Here is a 24061-nt window from a genome sequence, read left to right on the forward strand (position 1 = left end):
CATCCACAAAAATGTAAATTCAAGAACTAACTTAAATGTAAATTAAAGTCAAATATATTGTGAAGAAACAAAAAATATTTGATTGTGCAAGAAGACACTTTGATCTCAACAATCAACTCGTTCCTGGCAACAATATGTTATATTCTATCTTACTTTTTTTGCTACAAGAAAAACAATCTTGTTGACAGCATATGACTTGTATATAGTGTGGTTTTTTAAATTTGTGATCTTGATGAGACAACATATGACTTATATATCTCCTTCAAAAAAAAAAATGACTTATATATAGTATTGTTTTTAAATTTTTCTGAACAAATTTTATTTTGTCTATATATATGATCAAATAATTTTTTGAAAATGTAGAAGTGAAGAGAAAGTAGCAAACTTATTGACAAAATTCATTGCAGTTGAAGTGTTGAAGAAGCTAAGAGGCTTAATGGGGATGAGATCAATATCTTTTCCCCTTGCTAAGTGTGTGTTTGGTATGGCGGTGGCGAGAATTGATTTTGATAGAATGGAGTTTGAAAGAATTGATTTTGGTTAAAAGTGAGTTTGGTGTGAATTGCTTTATGTTTGGATACGCTTATTACAAGTGATTTTTATGAGTAGATATTGTTTGGATAGTTTGAATAAAAATTGATTTATGCAAAACAACTTATTAATATCTCATTTTCAAAAACAGCTTATTCAAAACAACTTAATTATGCAAAACAACTTATTGTGATCTCATTTTCAAAAAAAGCTTATTCAAAACAGCTTATTTATGCAAAACAGCTCATTATGATCTCATTTTCAAAAACAGCTTATTCAAAACAGCTTATTTATGCAAAACAGCTTATTACGATCTCATTTTCAAAAATAACTTATTCTAAACAACTTAATTATGCAAAACAGCTTATTACGATCTCATTTTCAAAAACAGCTTATTCATGCAAAACAACTTATTTATGCAAAACAACTTATTACAATCTCATTTTCAAAAACAGCTTTTTCGAAACAGCTTAGAATAAGCTGTTTTGCATAATTAAGCTATTTTGAATAAGCTGTTTTTGAAAATGAGATCATAATAAGCTGTTTTGCATAATTAAGCTGTTTCTGAAAAAGAGATCAAAATAAGTTGTTTTGCATAAATAAGCTGTTTTTGAAAATGAGATCATAAAAAGTTATTTTGCATAATTAAGCTGTTTTGAACAAGTTGTTTCTGAAAATGAGATCGAAATAAGTTGCTTTGCATAAATAAGCTGTTTTGAATAAGTTGTTTTTCAAAATGAGATCATAATAAGTTGTTTTGCATAATTAAGCTGTTTTTAAAAATGAAATCATAATAAGCTGTTTTGCATAATTAAGCTGTTTTGAATAAGCTGTTTTTGAAAATGAGATCATAATAAGCTATTTTGTATAAATAAGCTGTTTTGAATAAGCTGTTTCTGAAAAAGAGATCGAAATAAGTTGTTTTGCATAAATAAGTTGTTTTTGAAAATGAGATCATAATAAGCTATTTTGCATAATTAAGCTGTTTTTGAAAATGAGATCGAAATAAGTTGTTTTGCATAAATAAGATGTTTTGAATAAGCTGTTTTTGAAAATGAGATCATAATAAGCTGTTTTGCATAAATAAGCTAGTTCTGAAAATGAGATCGAAATAAGCTGTTTTGCATAAATAAGATGTTTTGAATAAGTTGTTTTTGAAAATGAGATAAGAATAAGTTGTTTTGCATAAATAAGCTGTTTTTTAAAACGAGACCGTAATAAGTTATTTTGTCTAAGATAAGTTTTTTTATAATACACCTATCAAAAAAATTAATACACTTTAAAAAAAATAATACACCTATCAAAAAAAAATTACACTTTAAAAAAAATTATAAACTTAAATTATTGGATCGGATGGATTATCCATATGAACTAATGGATCTTTTTTGATCCATCCATTAGGATCCAAATCCATATCCATCCAATCCATCCATTTTGTCATCCCTAGTACCAACTTAGTCACATATGTGACTATTTTTAATTGAAGAGGCACCAAGTCCTTGAACTTGAGATCTATGTCCTTTACACGTGCCAATTCTATCATAGTAGAATTTTTCTTTCCCTGAGTGCCATATAATACTTGTTAGTGCTTTTGCTTTTTAAGTATTAGTCTCATGAATATATTTAAAAGCCATATGAGGGCCATATAATTTACCGCTATTACGTGCAACAATCACGTTAGAAAGTTTAGGCTAGCACATTGTGACTCACTACGTAATTCCTCCTCTCTCTCTCCCTCTTTATTGGATAAGATTTCACTATTTTAAAGTGAATAGGCGGTGAATAAGAAAACTATTAAAACATTGATCTTATTTATAAAAAAATATTACTCCTCCGTTCATGAATTAGTGACTATTTGTAAAAAAAAAAATTGTCCTAAAATAATTGACCTTCTCAAATTTTAAAGCAAAATTTGACAATTTCACCCTTTATAATTGCTTGTATGGTCTCCATGTAAAAAAAGTGTGTCAGTTACTGCTCCATTGAGTGCCAAGCATGCTTAAGTTACTACTTCACCTAGCTAATCCAATACTCCACAGGAACAACCAATAGAAGAGTATCACATAATTAAGCATTGTCTAGCATGAAAAATTGGCCAATAACGTGAACTGCAAAACGGCTGAGGAAATAGACAGTCACACAACATACGAAATAAATACTCATCCCATCCATAACAACTTTGCAAAAAATACTCATCCCACAAAATAATAATAAGGGCAATTCAGAAAAAATATCACTTTCTTTCTTTCATCTTTACATTTTTCTTAATCTGTGTGGAATGGTCAAGTAGGTCATTTATTCAGGGACGGAGGGAGTACAACTTTTAAAATGTAATTATTGTTTTAAAGACTTTTCTACCATCCATTTAGTGTTTGTCATTTTAATATTAGTGAGTGTATTTGTTTCATTCAACAAATTTCAATAATTAATGACTACATTTTAATTTTTTATTTTTCTTCTTATCAAAGGTAGTAGTGCAAAAGTGACTCCAAGAAAAATGTACTCCCTCCGGTCTCAAATGTAGGGGAAAAAAAAAAGCACATCAATTAAAAAAATGAATTGATTACATTGAAATCATGTTAAAAAATGTACAACTTTCTAATTTTGCCCTTGTCATGTTTTAGTAATAATTAATAAAAGTGACTTTTGAACTCATGGAGATAGGGTAAAATTGGAATAGTAGCATTTATTAGGTTGCTTTTACTATACTTTTTCTTACATTTGAGACCACAATTTTTTTTGTTTTTTTCCCTACATTTGAGACCGGAGGGAGTAATTAAATTTGAATGCGCACTAGGTAATCACTACCTTACTTTTTGGACAAGTTACACAATGAAAACTTTGAAAGTGGAGATCTGTCTTGCTGTTCCTTAGCTAATTAATCATGCTCGTTCCTATTGTGTGGAAGCAACAATAACTCGTAAAAAATTGCGTGCAAAAAAACAGTATCCACGTTGCTCAAGCAACATTCCACTCGAATGTCTTGGACCACAAAAATATAAAGTGCACAAAATAAATTAGATTCGGATAATCTAAGTACTCCTAAGGACGTTAACCGCATCAGATGAACGGTGAATAAGAAGCACACGTGGACGAGAAGCTTTGTCCACATAATAACGAAGTGGCAAGGCTCTCTCTAGTTCTCTATGAAAAAATATCTAGAAAATATGCACAAACATTATTTACTTGCCCTCCTACACGTAAATAATTTATGTGGTCCTGGTACGAAGACACAAAAATAATTACAAATAATTGGTTTTAATCAGTGCATAATATCAATTCTTTCCTCCTCTTCCTTCTCCCAGTAAAGAATTGAACACCACCTTGTTTTTTTTTTTTTTTGGTTTAGTTATATGCTTACTATTAAAATTCAACAAGCAAATGATTAGACTAAATTTTCACTGTTCTCTAATTCCAACTGCAAGACAAACTAAACCAGGAAGCAACCATGGTTCGTTCATCATCCAAAATCCAAGAGCTTCAAAATTTTCTCAACAGGTTTCCATTAAAGTTAAGGCCGTAAAAGGTGAGATGAATGGAGAAACAAGTGGATCTTCAGGAGGTAGCTGGGATCCTGGGTTGGAAATTGAAGTTCCTTTTGAGCAAAGACCGGTATGTATGTAGCCAACTACTGAATGGCAGCAATAAATTGTTTTATTTTGAATTTTGATGACACTCCAAATAAACTTGATATTGCATGGTGTAATAGGATATTCCATTTGGACTGAGAGGTCAAAAAGATCAGAGATAGAAAGGAAATAGAGAGAGGGAGAAATGAGGAGGAATGTAAAAGAAAACATTAGAAAAAAGGAATAAGAAAAAATCAAAATATTGAATTATGTGTAATATTAGAGTATGAATATTGAATTTCATGGCTGAACCTAGCCATCAGAAAGCATGACAGTTAGTGAGTTTCATATCCCTGCACACACATACAAACTGAAACGGTTGATGCGAAGTAATAAGAATATACTATTAGTTAACATGATTGTCCCACTCAAAAGTGTTTCTTTGAACATCTCATGCTAACTTGGAATATGTCATGGTCTAATAGGTAAATGAGTACTCATCTTTGAAGGATGGAATGCTGTATTCATGGGGCGAACTGGGTCCAGGGTCGTTCTTTCTTCGCCTTGGAGGTCTCTGGTTGGCAGTGTTCACAGTGCTTGGAGCACCAATTGCAGCTGCAAGCTTTAGTCCTTCTAGAGTAAGTGTGAATTTTAAAGTATATGTGTATAATGATTGGGATATCAAGTAAGTAACAATAATGCATGCATATATAAGTGTAATATGAGCTGCACACAACTGACACAAACACGAAAACATTTATAATGTTGCTCATAAAATTTTCTTCTGTGTTGTTGTTACCTTACAGGAGCCTCTGAGATTTATACTAGCTGCTGGAACAGGAACACTCTTCATTGTGTCTTTGATTGTCTTGAGGATATATCTGGTGCGTTCTAATCCTCTTTTTCATGTTCACATCCCAATCATTTCATACTGGGGATCATGGGGTTAGCAAGGCTGAGAGATCCAAACAAATTTGTCCTAGCGTAGTACATCATGAATTCAAAATCTTGTTGCATTTAACAGAGAGGGAACTCCCTTCTTAGTCACAAACACTCTTTATGTTGTTTCCGGAATGTGGTGTCTAATGTCTTTTTCAACCCATTATAATTTATTCGCTGTTCACACTAACTATAACCGATATCATTGTGTTGAGCTTGCAACTTCACATGTAAAGAACTGTCTGGTTAAGATAATAATTGGATTACAATGCAGGGGTGGAGTTATGTTGGTGATAGGCTTCTGTCTGCAGTCATTCCTTACGAAGAAAGTGGATGGTACGACGGACAGATGTGGGTCAAGCCACCCGAGGTTAGTCTCTTAACTCTCATTTACATCTTCCTCTTTTACCTAAAAGTAAAAGGAACAAAAGTCCATCTGAAGACTTCACCTGCACAAAACCATATTCAAGGTGTAGATTCACTGGGCCATAGCAAGTAGGAAATAAGTACTCGACAAAATCAATTACTGGTTTTTTTAGCACAAGACAAGACCATTGGTAAAGGCTAATTTGAGACCGATCAGATGAAAAAGTCCAAAGAGAATAAAAAATAGGTTAGGACCTTTTGCCTTTCAAATTGTAAGAGATGGTTCTTCACTAAGCAACAAGCAGTCTATTCAAAATTGGTGAACGTGAAAGATACATGAAATAAAGTGTAGTTGAAATGTAACAAACTAAAACTACGAAAAGAACCAGCAACATGCTTCATTTCTTTAATTTCGGGCCCTGTAACTGAGATCCTAGTTTTCTTTGCAGATCCTAGCTCGTGATAGATTGTTGGGCTCTTACAAGGTACAAGACATCTCAAAGTATAGCATTGCATAAACTCATTAAGCTGAATAATTAGGATGCAGGGTAGAAGAGCAATATGCTAAACTTGTTTCTTGCTGCATGATTCACATATATTCTATGTCTCCAGGTTAAACCAGTTGTTAAACTGCTGAAGCAAACTCTAGTTGGGACTGGAGCATTGCTTGTTACCGGAGTTATGCTATTTATCTTTGCTACACCAGTGGAGAATTTTCTTCATTCTACCTTTACCACAGAAGAAAATAAATCAACCGTTCAAGTTCCCAAGGTCAACACAAAGTACAACCTAAGGTAAGGAAAAACAAGATCCTACAATATCTTCAGGAGTACTTCCACCATATTGTTGAAACTTTTAATGTGTACTGTAGAAAGGAGGAGTTGCTTAAATTGCCTGCAGATGTGAAAGCGGACGACAATCTTGCAGCTGCTGCTGCTGAGGCTGCAGATGGAAGACCAGTATACTGTAGAGATAGGTTTTATCGAGCATTAGCAGGAGGCCAGTACTGCAAATGGGAGGATCTGCTAAAGTAAAGAACAAAAAGGAGACACACGTGATTTCATATAGTAAAAGCAGTTTATTATTTGTTACATTTCGCAACTCTATGGCCAAGGCATTATTCTATTAGTTAAGAAATCCATTCAATGTAGTCAAAGTAAAAGCAAACAATGCCTAAAATAGATAACTAAAGATCACATGGAGCAATAACAAAATCATATGACGTGAAGAAAAATAAAGACTCCAATATATAGGCAGATAAACAGGTCGACGTGCAATGCAAGTTCCATATGCATGTTACGACACAAGTCCGTGGAAGCAGGATAAGATTATACATATTTAATATGCCATGTGTTATAATAACGAAGAAAACTACAGGAAATTTGTCAGCTCCGAGTTTATTATGGATGAAATTCTTTGTGAAACAATTAGCTTTCATAATACTTGCCAATATGAACAATTTTTTGTTTTGGGACATTTAGGCATTTGTAAAGGTATGGGAAATATATAGAAATCAATAGATGTATATCCACAAAGATTCAGTCTTCTCTTGCATAACAATTCTAAGGCAAGTAGCTACAGAGAGCATTTTTTACAACAATGTTGTGCAACTATCTCCAGGCAAGGCACGGAAGCTAGTCCTTGACCGATTGAGACATTGAGTTCAGTATTTGGCCAATAGACCACAGCACCAGGAAGGTCAAAAGATGAATTTTCTCCAACCATGTAGATAAGACTACGTGAGGCCTCTAATTTACCTTTCAGTACTAGCAGAGCATCTGTCCAAACAGTCAGTGTGTAGCTGTAAATGGACAAGGAAATCTTCTACAATCACAAAATAGAGATTGTTAAAAAGAAATCAGCTGATATGTCCTAATTGAGCTAGCAATGACTCGTTTAATTTATTGACAGTGCATAAGGCTAATAGATATACTACCTATTGAGCAAGTTTTCTGCACCAGTGAAGAACTCGGAACATATGTGCTCCAATAACATTTCTAAATGTTTTCTTGCTTGTTTTGGCATAATCAAGATCAAGCGTTCGATATGCAAGAGCAAACAGATACATTGCTGGATGAAGTCTTCTGCAGATTGTAAAACTGAGACAGTCAGTAAACTCTATAGACAAGTACATGGGGTTGGGTTGAGGCATAGTTTCTAAAATATTGATTAGCTACTATCGCTTGTAAATGTCTATGGGGCTCATAATGTTTGGTTGGTGGTTAGAGTGGAAGAGTTAAGGAGTGGAGTGATAAGAGGGTCGAGGGTTCAATCCCATCCCCAACCTAATATTAACAGTATTAATATTTTTCGTTTAAACAAAACTTGTAAATGTCTACGATGAAACAAATGGTAGATAGCATATTAGAAATTTGGTTCCAATGGACTGAGGATAAATTACTCAGATGAGCTTTCAGAATTCAATAAACAGAGCTAAGGACTAGTCAACATAATTCAGTAAATAAAGCTACGGACTGGTCAACATCTATGAAACGCGACTGTGGGAACTCTCACCAAACCAAAATGCATGTAAAAAACTTCAATATTTTCAAGAAAATCAAATAAAAAACCGAATAAATGCAAATTTTGATTTCTTAGAAAGTTACACAGCTACCCAAAGTCTACAGATTTGTTTATATATCATTGTATATTAATCATTCAAAGACGTGCATGTTAAAAGACATACTTCTTCTGATGGTTCCATTACAGCAATTCTTATAAAGTTAAAAGAAGGCATGAAATATAAACTTTTCAAGTGCTTACCTTTCAGCTTGCTCGCTATAATCCAAGCCATCCCAGAACCTTTGTGACGGCATAGTACGACCCTTCTTATCTTTGCCATATGTTTCAACATACCAACCTCCTATGTCATGGAAGCCACAGCGAGGCTCAAATAGCCAAAATCTGTATAACTAAGGGGTTAATATTATTAAAAAGGATTTCAAGTGGTATTGGAACAATTGATCTGCATAAATAACAAGGGTTAATAGGCAATTACCCCCAGTAATATAGGTCATTTCCGGTTTTTTCCCCTGTAAAATTTTTTTTGTTTTGATTTACCCCCCTAATAGGCCAAACAAAAACCAATTTTATTTTTTTTTCAAGAAATTTTCGTTTTTGTTTGGCCTATTAAGGGGGTAAATCAAAACAATTTTTTTTTTACAGGGGGTAAAGACCTATTAACCCAAATAACAATTAGCAGTAGTAACCAAAAAAAAAAAAAAAAAACAATTGGCAGTATCATGAAAACTGCACGTAATTTAAGAATTGGGTATTTACTTTTGTAGTTATTAATAGAGTATGGAGAGAAAGAGTTTTGAGCCATAAATCTACAATATCACTCCATCGTTTCATGGTTCTTTCACCCAATATGGTATAATAACACCATTTCAACACAATTGAGAGTTGATAAATTAATCTAATGCCCAAACCGCTTCAAGCTTTAATGGAACCTTTTATGCCCAATAAAATCTACACTTGAAATACAAACCAGATGATGGCTACGCATATTAAAACCACAGCATGATCGAAGTCATCTAACTTCTAACAAAGAAAGTAGTCAACACATTATTTTACTAGGAAAGATTATGATGTTAAAAAAAAAAAATCCTTTTCTAAGAGCAGAAAGTGTGAGGGCATATGCACTAATGAACACCAAACATCAGTAATAGAGAGATTCTAGAGCTTTACTTGCTTGGTGGTAAACGTGCTCTGGTGCATCTACACTCGCAAACTGACACTTTCTCACCCACATGATACCAGTGCATATGCTTCACCTGAAAGTTTTATCATAACCCTGAATTTCTAGCAAGATCATGAAACCCATACCATGTTTCTTTTACTATTTAGAAATACAAAAAAGAAAAGACTTGGTACTAGTGCAAAATAAATTCCATTTTAAGTTCCAAGTATTAAACCAATAGGACAGTGGGATAGCAACTATGCTTACCAGTAATGTTCTATGTTTCATGATCGCATGGGTCTTTTCACGGTTGCTGTTGTAGACATAACAACATCCTTCGTCTGGAGTGCTCCCAAGTCCAGATATGGTTCCCAAATGGATTTTGCTACCAACTGTGCTATTTGTAAATAAATTTCTTGAAAAGCTACTGCTGATATGTCTGGGATCTTCATCTGAATTAAGGAACACATGAATGTGATCTCCGGCATCTTCCGTTTGAATTGCATTAGAACATCTAGGTAGGACCCTAGATGCTGTAGCAACTAATTTTCCAGAGACATGCAACTCTAGATCTCTATACGCATCTGATACATTATTTGAAATTTTAGAGCTGCGGCTTTGTTGAGTTCCAAAATCATCTGGCCTTTCTACATTCCTGCTGGTGTTCACATCCATTACAGATTGACAAAGGCCCGAGTGGAAGGATCTGTAAGAAGTTAACTTTTCATTTTCAGTAGATGATATCTCTGGAATCTTGTTGACTAGGCAAACCATCCCAAAAAGATCACGACCTGAAACCAAGTGCAAAACCTCAGGAGTTTCACAAGAGGACCTCTCTTCAGCCTCAAAACAGTCAGGAAGAAACTCCATGGGGATAGAATCAATTTCGGGACCGTAGTATGCTGCATGAATAGCAGAATAAAAATCTCTCTCGAGTACATCAAAATATCCTGTTCCAACTACCACCTTCTTCTCTGACAAAATATCGTTTATAGCTAATCTATACCACTTTAACCATTCAACAACTTCCATCTCCTTGAATGCAGTAGCCTGTGATTCGTAAATGCGCAACTTTGAACCCTGTTCAGAACGCTTCTGCGTAAGCTTTTTCTGAGAAAACAAGTACATGTCATAATGGGCTCTCCTCCTAGCATCTGAAAGAATCTGCAACACATCATGGATTATTCCCGTTAATTCAATATTCCTGAAAAGAAATGAAAAGAAAAACGTCATTCTAGTTACCCACAAAGACGTCATATCATGGCCTGCAAGTTTCCAGCAATTAAAGTCATGAAGTATGTGTTATCTTTATGATAGGATGAATATATAAATCAGCAGAAAACACCATGCCCACTAAATATGTATAAAAGACCATATACGATATTAGAAACAATCCAAGTTCCACATTGAAAAGAATCAAAAAACATATGAGGTCTGCAAAAAGTTTGTAAGAAGAGGCCCTTTTCACCCTACAATTCGGTTTTGCAAATGATGAGTTATGTCCAACTCAAAACCTAAAATGGTCTCTCACCTGTCAAGTCCGATATAACTTGAAAAGATATCAGTTCGAAAAAGATTTTATAAAGAATGAGCATCTCTCACCTTTCAAATCTCTTTTGTAAAGATGAGTTATGACCAATTCAAAACCTATGATGGTATCTCACCGACCATATTATCCACGCACCAACTCCAATATTACTAAGCGTGTGAGGGTGTATTAGGAATTTGTTAAGTCCAATTCAAAACCTAAAATACAACATATCTAAAATGAAAATATTTCCACGTATAGTCATTTGTCCAACTACTAACTAGGCACATACTCTACTCCTATCCAATAATCAATGCAAGAATACCGGAACGGCAGATGCAAATTCACGAAAAGGAAGACATGCATTCAAACATGGCATTACAGACAATCTAAGATCAAACAAACGGCAATTAAGCTATTTAGTAACAGTGTTTTCATCTGATCGAACTATTGGGTATCGAATAACTTCAGCGCTAATAGACTGCTCTTTACACCGTAATTGATAATTTGATATTAAAATCCAGTGCAGCTTCTTCAAAATTACAACTCATTGTTTCAATTTCACAACATTTCTATGGTTATGAACTAACAAAACACGTTATGATCTAAATTAACCACTTAACATAAAGCATATAAAATCCGTCAATTTAATCCATGACATTAAGATGTTAGGGACTAAGAGCCTGTTTGGAGCATAAGTTTTGTGAGACTTTTTGGGAGAACTTATGGAATCACATTGTTAAAAAACTGTTTTCAGCTTATTTTCATAAGTTCTCCGATAAGTTTATGAAAACGGGAAAACGATTCACACGAACCTCATAAGCGGCAAGGATTTGAACAAAACGTTTAGAAGCAGTGGAATCGTTCCTTGACTCGGCAACATCAGGGTGAGTTTCTTTCGCCAATTTGCGAAACGAAGCTTTGATCTCATCGAATGAGCTTGTTTGCGAAACTTCTAGAAGCTCGTACGCGTTCTCAATGGGAAAATCTGTCCAAACTGATTCGGAAGAAGTGCTGAAGGCAAAAACGACGACGTAGCGTGATGAAACGGTGGTGGTGTTTGGTGTAATAATTGATATTGAAGAAATTGGTCTCTGATTATTGTTTCTGATGATGGTAGTGCTGTAACCGGTGAGATAAGTCATGTTTTTTCTCTTGAATGATAGTTGTGTTTAGAGTTAAGGAAAAAATGAATGTGTTGGAGACTCTCTTCTACCTTACCCTCCTTTAAAGAAAGCTTAAATATGAAAACAGTTGTGTTACAACCAAAATTTTACAAAAAAAAAATGAGGCAGTGGCATAAAAACCAAAGCAATAGGGAGAGAAAGTAAAAAGATAATGTCAGTATGAGAGATAAAGTTGTCACAAAAATTGTAAAAAATAGTTGTTCAAATATCATTTCTCATGTGAAAAATAGTTGCATGTTTTTTTTATTATTATTATCTTTGTTTTTTAAATAAACTTTGTAAATTGTAAACGTTTTTTAGTTTTAGTTATTTTCTGTGAAGCCCGATATTTTAAAATTGATGACGTATCGTATCCCCTGCGTATCCTGCACTGATACATGCCCGATACTTCTCAATACATATCAGGAAAGTATCCGAAGATTAAATTTTATTTTTAAAAAAAATAATTATCTGATACTTATCAGAAGAGTATTCGATAATTATCCTACACAAATACTTGCCCCGATATTTCCCAATTAATGTTGACTAAAAAAACTTAACTCTTGAGTACTTATGTGTTCTTTTATGGATATAGTGCTTCTTTTTTGAATCGATATAGGATAACACTAACAATGTTTATTTTGGATATAATATAGCACTGATGATGCTCTTTTTGGTATATATTGTGTATGTAATCGACTAATCATCATTCTCTTAATCGTCAGTATAATTTATATTTATGTTGGTGTGCTATGACGACTAGTTTTTTTTTTGAGAGATATGACTGATTTCTTTTGTTTGTTAATATATTTGCATATTAAAAAAATGGTTATAATTATATTGTACATTTAATTATATAAAAATTTTTATTAACGTATCTCAGCCGTATCGTATCTTGATTTTTGAAAAAATTTCGTATCGACATATCGGTGCAGTATCGTATCTCGTATCCGGGCTTCGCAAGTTATTTTCGTTATGTACTATTGTAAAAGTGTGTATGTGACAAAAACGGATGACGTGGTAGTGAATAAAGAGGCAAATGAGATTGATTTGACAAAGTGGATTATGAATCACATTGTAAGAGAGATGAAAACCAAAAACAAAATTCGTGATGGGACTATAACAAGTTCACAGCCACGAACATAAATTCAATTCATGCATTTTGAAATAGGCTTTCATTTTCCATGTATTTTAATAGATGTTTGTTTATACGACATTGCTAGTTATTCCGAAAGTTTTTGTCCCGGCATTATCACGGCAGTTGTAATTGTAACAGTAACAAAATCTGTGTCATATTCATCAACCGACGTAATTGTAAAAAAAAATCCAAAATTCAATGCCTATCCTTTATTTGCGATGTGTTCGTAATGGATTTTCTCGGGAGAAATAGCACTACTCTTATTTACTATATTTCAATTATTTTTTCAACGGTGTAGCACAATATTTATTGCAAGTGTACTAAAGCCACAATAAATAGATTTCTCGGAATATAATTTACTAATTTTAAAGCGAGTCTCATACCTTCCTTTGCACCCTCTACATTGAGAAACCCTCTCCCTTGAGACTCAATTAATCAAGGAAATCGCAGTCGAAAAAAATATCACCGACAAAAGACCGATGGAAGTATGGAACAAAGAGCATGATAAATGGATCTTCGGATTAAAACTGCATCTGGAAGTTTGGCAGAGATTAGAAAAGCACAGAATGAAATATAAAGTGAAATCAATGAAGAAAATGATAATGCATTCATATAGTTAAAACCAAATGAAGGAACATGAATCTTTGAGGGGAGATAGCAGTGATTAGTAAAACTCTTTTGAATTTAAGAAGTAGAAAGATAATGAATTGGGTTTACATATTTCGGCCTAGATTTCTTATTTTTTAAGTTAAATCAGTTCAGCTATCCAACTTTGATAATTTATATGTTAAGATTTTTTTTTTTCCTGTTGCTGTTATTGGAAATTTGGAATGCAAACTCAGAACGATTAATTGCCAAATCATTTTTTACACATTTGCTCTTTATAAGTGGCAAACCAATCACATTAAATAAAAAAAAAAAAAAAAATCGACTTTAATACAAGTCACATGTTACGTGATACAACTTTACAATCGGATACTCATTGAGCTAGTACTTTCTTCTTGCCAATTGAATACAATTCACTAGAACAACCGCACAAGCAAGAGAGACACTATACTCTTTCCCAAAACCTTAAGACAATAAATTAATGGGTTCTCTTACATATAATGTGTTCAACTTTTATTATTTTATCCGATGTGGGACATATAACTCACACTTGCAAACCAACAAACTTGTCCTACAACTACTTTACAAATTCTCTACCAGTTGCATAAATCAAATGGAAAAACTTCAAATTCTGCATCAAGGTCTTCATGATTATCAGATCAAAAAATCCAAAGAAACAACATCCCATTCACAACTATGCCACTCAAAAACACAACATCGAGACATCACTCAACAATTATGCACGCATTTGCAACCACTCGTATGTAGTTGTAAAGTGGCTTACATAATCAGTGTCTTGACTATCAAAGCAATTTAAACCGTGAGTGGATTTGAAATGTAAAAGATAAACAATCTCCCCTTTTCATTGAAGAGATCAAGCATCATATTCAGATATATAGTTATTTATCTCAAGAACAATTAAAAATATAAAGACAGAAATTAAGAAACATATTTTCTAATTTATCGCGGAGATTGATTTTGATGACTTTATTTATACTCTTAAAACTTCAAGACCAAATATGCTTCACGGCACTTTAGTTAAAAAAAATACTTCACGGCACAAATTTTAATCCTCTAGGTAACATGATTAATTGTATTTTGAAATTCATATCATATACATCCATGTCTAGAATATTGCACGCAGCACACATTTTTTCTTAGTTTATATGGTGGCCAATACTTTTCTCAACATACTCAATTCTTGCGAGACACACTTAGATGAACACGTGAGAGGAGTTCAATTGTGAGGCTCTAACTTGTTTATTAGTTGAACAATCCACTCTTTATTTTGATGAACATAAGATTTTAATTTTAATACTTAATAAACACTCAATCTCTTTGAATCAATACCTTACAAAATTAAACAAATCAAACTAATATTTAAATTATACTTCCCTTTTAAAAAAAGTTTGAGTATACTCAGACTTGTTATTTTATTGTAATGTTTAATGTATTTTAGATATTAACAAACAATTTGATTGGTAGATAAAACAACAAAATTCAAAGTAGTCAAAAGAATTAAAAATCATATTCATGCATGATAAATTTAAAGTCAAACATTTTACCAAACATCATTCATGAAACTTGAAATATATAAAAACATATATTTTATTATATTTATTATATAATCATAACACTAAAACATTCTTGGAGATTTCATTATAATTTCCAACTAAACACAATAGGACTTCTTACAACAGTTTTTCCGTCAGACCATTCCAAACTTCCAAAACTTTGAGTGCTATTTGGTTTTGAACCTGATGACGAAAATGTAATTATGTACGACTTCTTCTCATTTTTCTTAAAACTTAACACTTCTGGTTCAACTGATATCTTGATGGATGGAGCATCTGACTTGATAGATACCTTGTACGTTCCTTCTGCACCCACATTGGTAAGAGTTCGTGTGTGTTTGATCTCCTCTACACCATGCTCACCCTCAAAAACTACTGCAAAGGAAGGGTAGTTAAGGTTTGTTACACTATATTGTTTCTTTGGGTCACATGTGTACTTTCTCCTTGCCACCATTTCAATTTTATCAGCTGAGTAGTTCAATGCACAAAGGAAGCTCAAATAGTCATCCACTGTCAAATCATAGACAAGTCCAGGATTTAGCGCAAAAATAGGGTTGACGTGTCCTGCACCAAAATCAAACGGAGTCGCTGGCTTTTTGTTAGCACCGTCCAATAATGTCTTATTGTTCTTGTAAGCCGTATAAGTTGTTGTCATCAAAGCAGATCTAATGGCAGCTGGGCTCCAGTCTGGATGAACTGACTTAATCAAAGCTGCTAATCCACTTGCATGAGGGCATGACATGGATGTGCCTGAGATAATGTTGAAATCTACACGCCTAGGATCTGAATCCAACCCTGTGGGGCTCGCATTCCTTGTATATGCTGCTAAGATGTTAACACCTGGAGCAATAAAATCAGGCTTCAATATTTGTGGTGTTAATGAATTGGGGCCTCGTGAGCTGAATTCTGCAACAATAGGTGACGGCTCAACCCCGAGCTTTGTTCCTTTAAACAAAATTGTGGCAGTTGGTTTTGGATCAAAAAATAAGTATTTCTTGATAGCTTCACCATCTTTGAAGCCCACGGCAGTTGCAGGCAAAATATGGGCATCTGCCACGGGTTCTTCTCCATCACTCTCAACGTTAGCTAACACCATGCCCAAACCACCGGCAGACTTTACTGTGTTTCCTTTTTCTGTCCTAGAGCTCTCTCCACGATCACATAACACAATCTTTCCTGAAACTTTTTTTGGATCCAAGCTACCCGAAATGCATGTACCAGTACCTAGGCCATTGATGCTTGCATTTCCTGCATATATGAATGGTACGGGAGTATCGGGCAAAGAATTTCCTTTAGAAAGGGACACACCTGGATATTTTTTTCCATTTCCAAGACTAATGTATGCAGGGAAATCTCGATCGAGGGTGCCAGCTCCAACAGTTGTAATCCAAGGTGCTACGTTTGTAACACTCAAAGGATTAGGACCAGAGTTTCCTGCAGCACATGAAACTAGAATCCCATGCTCCATTGCTGCAAATGCTCCAATTGCGAGGTTGTCCTCAAAGTAATCAATTGATCCACCTCCAAGAGACAACGAAAGAACATTGACATTGTCGGCAATGGCCTGGTCCATTGCAGCTAGTATATCAGAAATGCTACAAGCTTCTTTCCAACAAACCTTATAAACAGCAACTCTAGCACCAGCAGCCATTCCACGAGCAGTCCCATTAGCGTAGCCAAAAAGATTTGCGTTGCTCACTGGAGATCCTGCAGCTGTGCTCGCTGTGTGGGTTCCATGGCCGTCATCATCTCGGGGGGATCTAGACTGGATGGTTTCATCAATCGATCCTGTAGATGCCTCGATGCCTTTTGAATAGAACCTGGCACCAATCAATTTCTTATTACAATTTGAGGTTGTGAAATTGGTACCTGTTTCACATTTTCCTTTCCAACTACGGGGGATTGGCCCATAGCCTGTATCATCAAAGCTCTTACTTTCAGGCCAAACACCTGTATCAAGGAGTCCCACAACTACGTCACTGCTGTTATTTGTTGTGGGGAACATACTAGCAATTTTATCGAGCCCAAGGAATTCTGGTGTACGAGTTGTAAGGAGTTTGTACTGTTGATCTGGTGTCACCTTTAGAATCTCAATTTGGCTCTTTAGTAACCGAAGTTCTTCGAGCGTCAGACTTGTCGAGAATCCATTAATTGTATTATCATAGGTGTATAACATTTCAGCTGAATTGGACACCGACTTAAGAATTGATTTGTACCAGATTGAATGGTGGTCGAAGCTTGTAGGCATCATGGATTTGGCAACATGTACTATGTAAGTAATCTTATCATTCTGGCTTTTCTCTGTTCTTGCTAGAGACACATCACACACAACCAGAATGAAAAAAAAAGTTGCAACGAAAGATTTCATGGGTGTTTTCATGTTAGATAGCTCTATATGTATGTAATGAAATGAAATGAGGTTATGTGAGAAATGCAGTATAGAACTTCGCTTTATAAAGGGGTAGGCTTGAATACCTTGGAACTATTACCATATAAAAAGGACCAATAGAACAAGGAGAAAGTGCGGAAAAGATGTCACTCATTAAAGACATAATATTAAATTATATTTATTTATTTTGACCAAGTATTAAATTATATATTTGGTCAAAAAAGTCTTAAATTATATGTTAAATAATTATAATTTTGACTTATGCAATAATATTATCAAATTTATATTCATAATTAAATGAAATATTATTAAAAGATATATATATATATATATATATTTTAAACATACACACTTCTTCCGTCCCAAAATGTAAGTAAAAATTGGTCAATAAAAATTAATATATTGGTTTAAAATTTGTACCAGATACATCAACTTATTGTGACCTATTTTTACTTACATTTTGAGACAGATGGAGTACATTTTGGTCAAATTATTTTTTGTCTCTTAATGTTATGAAGTCAAACTCTAGTAAATGAGTTAACACGTTATAGGTTTTTGTTAAATTTCATGATATAATCATTATGAATAATAGTGATTAGACGGGCACTCCATGACAGTCTGACTGTTCTTCTTATTGCATTTAGATGTGGCAAAACGGACCCAATTCATTGAGTCGGCCTATTTAGCACGCTATTTTAGATGGGCTGAGTTGGAGTTTTGAACTCGCTTACAGGGTCGGCCGACCCGCTTAACTAATTTTTCTTTTTTAGACTTATTTTATCCTTTTAGATTTATTTGAGTTCGACAATTTGTTAATTATCGCGTTTTTACCACAAGTTTATTCGATGCCTATTCTTTTATTTTATTTTTTTTATGATAAAAAAAACAACATAAAAATTAAGTTGTACAAAAAAAATCCATGAAAAATGTTGTTTTTTCCCTAAAAAAAACAAAGTTTTTTGTCTGGCGGGTCGACCCGCGAACTTGTTTGTCCGACACTAAACGGAGCTGGGTGAAATTTTGGACTTGTTCATATAATTTGACTCAGCTCATCTCGTCTCGTTTTAAGCGGGCTTAGATGGGACATGCAGGCCCGCTTTGCCATCAGTAATTGCACTAATGTGTATAAATAACGAACAATGTAATTTTTATGAAATTTTGATTAAAATTAATTTGATTTTAATTAAAATTATATTTATAGATAATAGATATTTTGCACTTTCATATTACAACAACCTTGTTTTTAATCGACCAATATTATTAGTGCAACATCTGCACAAGAAGCGCAAGACTTGCTAGAAAAATACAAACGATAGAGTGGGCATCGCACAACAGCAGTGCACCCCCAAAAAAACAAACACCAACAACATCACACAACAACTGCCAAAAAACTAATGCGTTATCTCCTATAAAAAAAACTGCCAGAACACCTGGACATAAAAACCACAACCAATATTTATCTTTCAATGATACCAACAATATCTATAAATATTGTAACAACCTATATTTATCTTTTGACTATTACTTTTTCCACCATATGAGGTACTCATGCACCCTATTTTAATTCCAAAAATACCCTTCAGATTTTAAAATCTGAAACCCAATTTAGAAAATATAATCCAAACCATTTTGATGTATAAAGACATCCATGCGCCATGATGTATCTACCGCTCAGGGGTATGTCTACACCAGACGAATACAAACAACATATGGATCAACTGGATTTCACAGGTGTTATCATGGTCCTGTATGATGAACATAGTCATGCATGTCTGTTCGAGCGGGTCAACATTTACTCTGGATTACTCAGATACGGTACCCGCATGGTGAGATATCTACCGGAGCGGGTGCTTCGCTAGTTTGGGCGCATCCAGACATCCACATGAGAGTGCACCTCCGCTGACGACCTTAATGGAGATAAGTTACCGCTATGTGCACCATCTTGATCATATGCTGACATATCAACAATTGGGGCCCCTTGCTAGGCAGGGTGTGGAGGCGAAGCAGGGATAAATCAGCTGATTTTATCTCTTCTCACATCCACACATGATTCTTCAGGACGAGGATGTTCAGGTCCCAAAGCCACCAGAGCAGGATGCCCTTGAAGAGATTGTTGTTGTGCAGGATGGAGAGCAGGGGTACATTGATCTGGCCAAAAGGTTGGGCCGTATTAGAGACCATGTCTATGTTGTCATGGTCAGTGGTGTCGTGGAGCAAGGGTCTGAGTAATGGCTTCAATTGGAAGGAATCTTGGGAGAGGTCCATGGAGGGAGGGTTTATCGTCGTAGGCGTGATGTTCAGGGTAGCAGGGGTTGATTTTATATGTTATGGTGTTGTAACCGTTGGATAATTTTTATTTTGATTTTAATGTTATGTTTGAAATATTTTGTAACATTGGGATAATTTTTATTTTTAATCTAATGTTTGAAAATTGTGTTGTGTTGTGTTGTTAATTGCTGTTTTGGATTAAATTTTATGTTTGAACATCTAATCAATGCATTATGTCGTTTAGAAACAATTTAATTGCCAAAGGCATGTTTCAACCAAAACAGACCATGTATGTCTCTAAGCAGATACATTTCAGATTATATAATCCAAAATGGCTCTTTTTTCCTCCAAAGTTTGACATTTTATGGTGTGTTTGACACATTTCGGATTTTATATTCCAAAACTGACTAAAAGTGTTAGGATTATATAATCTGCACTGTTCCAATGCACTTCATGATCAAAGTGCTTCAGGCTCCAACAATTTCTGAATGTTTCAGATTTTATAATCCAAAACTAGTTCAGATTATATAATCTGAACCATGTGTATTTTTGGAAGAAAAAAATAGGGTGCGTGAGAATGTCATAGAGTGAGAAAAATAGTCTTATCTTTTTCAATGATAACAACAACAATATAACAAATATAATACATTCTTTTAAAAAACAAATATAATACCTTTCAAAAAACTATAATAAATATAATATAAATTCTTATCTTTTTTAATGAGACTGATGAGACCAACAAAATAGTATTTTTATAGGCAAAATTGCTTAAAGGTATAATTGGAATAAAAAAAACTCAGCCTAAAATAATCTAGGCTAAAGTGCACTTTTCCCCCCCTTAACTTTCAAAAACTTGCAATTTTGGCTTCCTAAGTACCAAAACCACAATTTAGCCCCTTTGCAACTTTGGTCCTTTTGACCAATTTTGATATAGTCAACGCTGATTTGGTATGCCACATGTGTATTTTTTAATTTTCTTTTTTTTTTTAAAAGCCACATAATCATTTATTAAATTAAAAAAATGAAAAAAGAAATTGAAAAATAAAAAAAAAAATCAGAAGAAGAATCGTTTATTCCTTTTTTATTTTCCTTTTCTATTTTTTTTTTAAATTATGATTTTTTTTTAATTTAATAAATGATTATGTGGCTTTTAAAAAAAGGAAATTAAAAAATACATATGTGGCATGCCAAATCAGCGTTGACTAGGTCAAAATTGATCAAAAGAACCAAAGTTGCAATGGGGTTAAATCTTAGGGGGACTAAATTGTGGTTTTGGTACTTAGGGGGCCAAAATTGGAAGTTTTTGAAGGTTGGGGGGGGGGGGGGGGGGGGGGGGAGGAGGTGCACTTTAGCCAATAATCTACTTTCTTTACAATACTATATATATGTAAAAAAAAAAAACATTATGAATAAAATGTGTTAATTAACTCAATTGTATTTGTCTCGCGGTCTTGGCTTGTGACCATAGAGTGTGTTCCTCTCAAATTCTCAAGTTTGATTCTTACAAATGCCAATTTTGGTGGGCTAGTTTGATTTTTTCAAGAAAAATAAAATGTTTTTTTTGTTAAGAATTAAATTTAAAAATAACACTAGCAACCCATCTTTTAACATACATTTTTCAACACTCGCTCTTAATGTACAATAATCATATAGGTCTCATCCAATTAATATGCGACTCACATAATTCGGTGGGATCCGTGATTTGATGGAGGATCTCATGAGAGACACACTTTAACATTTTCCTAAAATTTAATTAATAAATTTAAAAAAAATTGCATTGGAAAATATGTATTAGAGATGTCTTGCTAGCAATCCTAAAAAACTTACTGCGTCTAATCCTATTTATAAGAAGAATTTGTGTTTGGTCCTTATTATTAGAAAAAGATACTCTTTTATTACTGTGATATATGATAACTCATGGACACTCTTTAACATTTTCCTAAACTTTTACCAATGCTTTCAAAAAAAAGTGCATTGGAAAATGTGTATTAGAGATGTGTTGGTAGCAATTCTAAAAAACTTACTACATTTGATCCTATCCCTCCATCTCATAACATGTGTCATCTTTACTAAAAAAATTGTCTCAAATTATTTGTCCCTTTTACAATATCAATACAATATTTATTATTTTTTTGATTAACATATCATTATTTATTGCATTTCAATAATCTATGATTATTTCACTAACTACGATTAATAAGGATGTTTTAGTAAATGATACACATTTTGTTATTAAAATGAACACAATTAATCATTTTCTTAATAATGATGTAAAACTTTTTTTTTTTTTGGCTTTCGCACCGGTTTCCGACCCACTAAAGGTGAACGACTAATCTGGCTCATACGTAGAGGCATGCGCACTGGCCAAGCGTTGTTCCTCCTGGGAATCGAACCCGGTATTCCCCGGGTACGTCCTTGGAAGGAGCTCCTTGCCACTGGAGCCCAAGCAACTTGGTTTGTAAAACTTAAATAGGATTCATATTGTGAGATGAGGGAGTATTTATAAGAGGAATCTATGTCTTTTTGTGTCCTTATTACAAGAAAATGATACTCATTTATTGCTATAATACTTTTTTGAGATATGATCCCTTGTGCACTTAGACTATCATACTGTGAAAGGAGTACGGTTCGCGGTATGCAAGAAATTTTGAAAAAAAAAACATGTCTGATAAAAACATGCAAGAAATTGTGAAAGAAGAAGTAAAAAAGATTGTGGAATCCCCATTTAGGAGCCCCACTCAAGGAACAAAGACCAATCATTATTACCAATTTTCAAACTACAGAAGCAACAAAACATGCCACAGCAGTACAATTGTTAGGGTGAAGCTGAGCAGGAGAAAAGTTCAACCATTGCATCACCTCACATTCAAAGTTGAAGAAAGAAAGCCTAAGATTTAACCTAAAAACATATAATGTCTGATAAAAGTAGCAATAATCCAGTTTACTACGAGAATTTTTTGAATAGCTTATAATAACAATCTTTTGTTTGCCAATTATTTGAAACAAAACGAATAAAAAGCTAACCGAGAAATTAGCTAGAGGAATGAAGCTTGAAGCACTACGAATTCAATCGTACAAATAGAAGCAAAATACACAACCATGAAATACTTCTAAAATCATTGTTAAAATCCAAGGGTTCTGTGTAATCCCATGACATCTAACAATTCAGGTTTTACCATAGAGAGACATGCAAATGATTAACCATCTCATGCAAGAAAACATGAGAAACAGAATCAATTTTGACAATTTTAATTATTGGAACTTGTTCATTTGAATAGAATAAATGGGAAGAAAATTGTGTATTTGCTGGAAGAGACAAGGTCGTCGATGTTAGTTTGTTTTTAATTCAAGTTTGTTAGTGATTTAATCATGTTAGTTGGTTAATCACATTTACTTTTATAGTTTGTTACTTGGTTAGTTACAAGTCTCCTTGAAAGTAGCTTAAGGTTGTTAGGGTTTGTTACTTTGCTTGTGCTTCAAGCAACTTATACTAGACTTGTATATAAGACCATTATCTTGTACATTCATGAGTAATTCAATAATACAATTACATTCTTCAATTCTATAATCTTCTCTTCTCTCAATTTCTCTCTAATTCACAAATTCACCAAAACCCTAAAACTGAAAAACTGCTTCTGGTTTCTATTGCTTGTGTGACAAGCATTGATTTGCTGCGCTAACAGTCGACTCGTTGGTTATTTTACAAGAAGGTTATCGTGTTATGGGTGGAGAAGAAGAAGATGCAGGACCACAATAGAAGAAAATCAATGGAATACCAACCTTTTTTTACAAGAAGGTTGTCGTGTTATTTTTTGGTACCCAAGCCTAGTAAAGAAGTATCGAATAATACCCAAGTCGAAATAATAGTGTGATTTGAAAACTGTTAGTGAGATCGTATCCAGAATAAGAACTCCCCTTAAGAATAAGAGCACATGCGCGTCTTCACTGTTGTGTAAACCGAAGAACTGAGTGTAACCATTACATGACAAACATGACTACATGAAGATTATCCAAATAAGCACCATCATATCATATCATAGATCATTATCATAATAAATAGGGGTTTGTCACAAGTATAGCACACTTAATATCTCTCACTTAAATCATGTTTACACCTTACGTTATTTTGGCATATGTATGTCTTGGAGGCACATTCCCCATTTTGGAGAAGGAAGAAGAGACGTAGAAATCACATTGATCACCAACTCATATGATCACCCCGTGTTCAAGAACTAATGTGTTTTAAGAGTTTCTTCTGCTAATTAGAAGCATCCACCTTTGTATCAACAACTGAGCTTTAGGGGT

General features: G+C 33.9%; 3 protein-coding genes across 7 annotated transcripts; 1 reads left to right on the forward strand and 2 right to left on the reverse strand.

The window, feature by feature from the left end:
- Positions 1-3716: 3716 nt before the first annotated feature.
- Positions 3717-6572, forward strand: LOC11407828 (protein CONSERVED IN THE GREEN LINEAGE AND DIATOMS 27, chloroplastic). Its single transcript, XM_003611581.3, has 7 exons — positions 3717-4143; positions 4586-4738; positions 4907-4984; positions 5314-5409; positions 5855-5890; positions 6018-6199; positions 6277-6572. Exons 1-7 carry the CDS (start codon positions 3913-3915, stop codon positions 6437-6439), a joined length of 939 nt encoding a protein of 312 aa, XP_003611629.1. The 5' UTR covers positions 3717-3912; the 3' UTR covers positions 6440-6572.
- Positions 6573-6624: 52 nt separating this feature from the next.
- LOC11411920 (uncharacterized) lies at positions 6625-11821 on the reverse strand. 5 transcript variants are annotated; one of them, XM_039834901.1, is made up of 6 exons: positions 11431-11821; positions 9355-10251; positions 9096-9181; positions 8169-8309; positions 7342-7489; positions 6625-7206 (listed from the first exon to the last, which is right to left on the reverse strand). In XM_039834901.1, the coding sequence occupies exons 1-5, from the start codon at positions 11758-11760 to the stop codon at positions 7342-7344; spliced, it is 1602 nt and encodes a 533-aa protein (XP_039690835.1). In that variant the 5' UTR covers positions 11761-11821; the 3' UTR covers positions 6625-7206. The 5 variants fall into 5 exon arrangements, 4 of the variants coding, with proteins under 4 accessions (XP_039690835.1, XP_024640061.1, XP_013453485.1 ...); XM_024784293.2 differs by having other exon boundaries at positions 6625-7226; XM_013598031.3 differs by having other exon boundaries at positions 6625-7229.
- A 3308-nt stretch (positions 11822-15129) lies between these two features.
- On the reverse strand, positions 15130-19429 carry LOC11407318 (subtilisin-like protease SBT1.7). Its single transcript, XM_039834389.1, has 2 exons — positions 19415-19429; positions 15130-17581 (listed from the first exon to the last, which is right to left on the reverse strand). Exons 1-2 carry the CDS (start codon positions 19427-19429, stop codon positions 15185-15187), a joined length of 2412 nt encoding a protein of 803 aa, XP_039690323.1. The 3' UTR covers positions 15130-15184.
- Positions 19430-24061: the final 4632 nt, after the last annotated feature.

This window comes from Medicago truncatula, chromosome 5, assembly GCF_003473485.1.
Source record: "Medicago truncatula cultivar Jemalong A17 chromosome 5, MtrunA17r5.0-ANR, whole genome shotgun sequence".
NCBI classification, from domain to species: domain Eukaryota; kingdom Viridiplantae; phylum Streptophyta; class Magnoliopsida; order Fabales; family Fabaceae; genus Medicago; species Medicago truncatula.

Coding starts and splice junctions, on each gene's coding strand:
- LOC11411920 (XM_039834901.1), bottom strand. CDS start 11,760: ATGACTTATCTCACCGGTTACAGCACTACCATCATCAGAAACAATAAT. Junction 10,252..11,430: donor AAATCCTTGCCGCTTATGAG/GTTCGTGTGAAT, acceptor GATGTGTTGCAG/ATTCTTTCAGATGCTAGGAG. Junction 9,182..9,354: donor TGAAACATAGAACATTACTG/GTAAGCATAGTT, acceptor TAAAACTTTCAG/GTGAAGCATATGCACTGGTA.
- LOC11407828 (XM_003611581.3), top strand. CDS start 3,913: ATGATTAGACTAAATTTTCACTGTTCTCTAATTCCAACTGCAAGACAA. Junction 4,739..4,906: donor CAAGCTTTAGTCCTTCTAGA/GTAAGTGTGAAT, acceptor GTTACCTTACAG/GAGCCTCTGAGATTTATACT. Junction 4,985..5,313: donor TTGTCTTGAGGATATATCTG/GTGCGTTCTAAT, acceptor ATTACAATGCAG/GGGTGGAGTTATGTTGGTGA.